We start from the raw sequence: 3351 nt of genomic DNA on the forward strand, positions 1-3351 counted from the left end.
CCACGTGTACTCTTCTGCATTATAATTAACATTCACATTTTTAAATAAATAAAAGCTTTCTTATTTGAGGCCATAAATTTCTCCCAGGTCACACACACATCACATTTAATTTTTTTTTTTAACTTTGTGTTAGAAAAACACTTTTCATACTCGATATAGATAACACTGTTTGACTGTGTGCTGTTGGTTGAAATAATAATAACAATAGTAATAATAATTTACATGAAAAATAGGTATGTCTATTTTGATTTTCTCTTGTCTAATAAAAATTTATCAATAAATAAAATAAATTGTTCCAATCATAATATAAAAATTTTATGGTTTTTTATGGATTAATGGGTTGGTCATGATAACATATTTTTTATATATTTATTTATTTTAAATTTTCTTAAAAATTATTGTTATTAAGCTAATTAAATTAAAAAAATTTCATAATTTGATAACTAAGTAATCATAAGAAGAATGAATTAAAAGCCTGATTAATTATTTCAAAAATAAATTAAGTATTTATTTAAATAAATATTATTTCTTTCATCCTAAAAGCATAAACATATTGACATATACAAAAAAAAAAAATAATAAACAGCATAAACAAAAAGGCCATAATTAGTAGAATTTTAGACTAATAAGCAATACTACTTAGTCTTTCTTTCTTGTTGTCTTTTTTGTTTCTTTTTTCTAATTAACCAAAAAAAAATTAGTGAGCAAACTACTGAAATGTATTCAAAAGATTTAAATACTAATTACCAAAAAAAAGATTTAAATATTAAAAAAATACTTCTTATTTTAGAGATCAACATAATAAAAACATTTTTAAAAATTTAAACATATAACAAAAATAATAAAAAAAAAAATTTACATAAATAGCAAACAAATAATGATCAACATTTTTAGTGAAAAAAAAAAAAGTTAGCTAGTGACAAATATATGATAATGCAAGAAAAGAAATGTTGATCACTTAATATTCTTCTTAGTTGTTTTTTTTTAGGATATTTTTATTATTTTAATCTTTCAGGAATATTTTTGTGGGTATCTAAAAATGTTTTGAGGGTATTTTTGAGAGTTTCTTTCTTAATAGGTAGGATTTATGATTAAGAATTAGGGTTTAATTTTTAGAATTTAAAAAAAATTAACTGAAAAATTTGAATTTTTAGTTAAATTCTTTATTTAATGGCAGTTCTTCTAGTAAAATCAAAATCAAGAATCAATGTCATAAATAAATAAATAAATCGTATTATGAAAACACCAAACACACATACATACCCTCAATAGACTAGTTCTTGAATATTGATATATATGCTGATTAAGTCTGCAAGAGATTTAGTCTAACGAAATCTTAATTCTCAAAATTATCTATCTGAGTGCACAACATTAGTTTGGGCAAAGATAGTTACTTAGCTTGGAATTCAAGTATTCAACACAATAAAACGAATAATGAAGGTATATATATAGTCAATTAGCCACTGGATTGAAGAAGTAAAAGTTACCCACGTAAGTGAAACATTACGACAGAGCATACTGCATATATAAGCTTTTGAAAATGTTTGATAACAAAAAATTTAGCTAAAATCAGCAAAAATTTATTTTATTTAATATTTATTAATTATTTAGTAATTAATAAATTTAAAAGTAATTAATAAATATTAAATAAGATAAATTTTAACTATTTTTTTTTATATTTTTCTAACATTATCGATAAATTTTTATTATTTCTTGGATGGCAAGCTGATGAGTGAGACATATAGACCGCAATTGAGCCAATGGCTGGAAATTTTGAAGCGACCAATTCATCAAGACCTATCTAATTTATTTGTTCATGGCTTTCATTTCCACCATTTCCATACACCCCTCAACTCTGCTTTCTTCTCGTTCCATCTCCTCAAAGAGACTAATAAATGCAGCAATCCGTATTCCAAAGCTAAATAGCAGACCTTTCAATAATAACAATCTCTCGGTGCCAAAGATACCTTCTTCTTCAAGAGATCTCGTTCAAGATTATGTGATGAGCACCACACACTCAAAAATGTTACACCACAATCATAACATTAAGACCCTTGAGCTCTTATCAATCTTGGAGGCCGTAGCTGAGAGAGCTGAGATTCACAAAAACGTTGCGGAACAACGTGATAATTGGAACAAGCTCCTTCTCAACAGCATCAACATGATTACACTTGCTGCAGCAACAATGGTTGCGGTTGCTGACAGTCACGGCGGCGGGGCATCATCCATTTCAGCACTTAACCTATCTTCCACCCTATTGTTTTCTGCAGCAACTGGAATGCTTCTTGTGATGAACAAGATCCAGCCCTCGCAACTCGCTGAGGAACAACGCAAAGCAACTAGGTCCTTTAAGCAGCTTCAGACTCAAATCGAAACCACACTCGCTCTTGGAGTTCCAACCGAAGAAGATGTCAAGTCCTCAATAGCAAAGGTTTTGGCCATTGAGAAAGCTTATCCGCTTCCATTGTTGGGCGGGGCTATGCTTGAAAAGTTTCCTGCGAAATTCGAACCTGCTGTTTGGTGGCCAAGAAGGAACAACAAGACCAAAAGTGATCATCAAGAAGGAAAGGCTCTGATGAATATGAACGGGTGGAGTGAAGAACTAGAAATGGAGCTGAGGGAGGTTATTGAAGTTGTGAAGAGAAAAGATGTTGAAGATTATGAGAGGCTTGGAAACAAGGCACTGAAAGCAAACAAGACTCTGGCCATTGCAGGCCCCTTGCTCACTGCCATTGCAGCTTTGGGATCTGTGTTTGTGGCGGGAAATAACGGTGCAGGTGTGGTTTCTGCCATGGCTGGGTCAATGGCAGCTGTAGTCAACGCTTTTGAGCATGGTGGGCAAGTAGGGATGGTGTTTGAGATGTACAGAAACTGCGGTGGGTTTTTCAAACAATTAGAAGAAACAGTTGAAGCCACGCTTGAAGAGAATGATTTTGACAAGAGAGAGAATGGGCAAGTGTTTGAATTGAAGGTGGCTTTGCAATTGGGAAGAAGTGTGTCTCAGCTCAGAGAACTCGCTTCTAAATCAGTTTCTTGTCGAGCCGAAGGGATTTCTATTGATGAATTTGCAAGCAAGATGTTCTAATCATTTATTAACTATATTTCTTAATTAGAATTATAAATGTACATATATGTTCTTTCATTCATTCTGTGTGTCCATTTTAGATTTTTGCTTTAATTTTTGTAAACTTAGCAGTCTTAGATCAATAATACGTATTCTTTTTCGCAACTTGCATTTGGTCCCCTAGGCTATTTGATTTCATAGTCAATTACGATAGGTAGTTAACAAAAATCTAACCAACAATAAATCAATTAACTTGGTTGGTCAAGTGGTTAGCTCACTTGTCCGCA

At 31.2% G+C, this 3351-nt stretch overlaps 1 protein-coding gene across 1 annotated transcript; it reads left to right on the top strand.

Moving 5' to 3' along the window:
• Positions 1817-3232, top strand: LOC107612861 (probable F-box protein At4g22030). Its single transcript, XM_016314624.2, has one exon. The coding sequence runs from the start codon at positions 1817-1819 to the stop codon at positions 3083-3085; it is 1269 nt and encodes a 422-aa protein (XP_016170110.1). The 3' UTR covers positions 3086-3232.

Source organism: Arachis ipaensis, chromosome B01 (assembly GCF_000816755.2).
Source record: "Arachis ipaensis cultivar K30076 chromosome B01, Araip1.1, whole genome shotgun sequence".
Classification (NCBI taxonomy): Eukaryota; Viridiplantae; Streptophyta; class Magnoliopsida; order Fabales; family Fabaceae; genus Arachis; species Arachis ipaensis.

Bases quoted from the DNA above. Each gene is read 5' to 3' on its own strand.
- LOC107612861 (XM_016314624.2), top strand. From the start codon at position 1,817: ATGGCTTTCATTTCCACCATTTCCATACACCCCTCAACTCTGCTTTCT.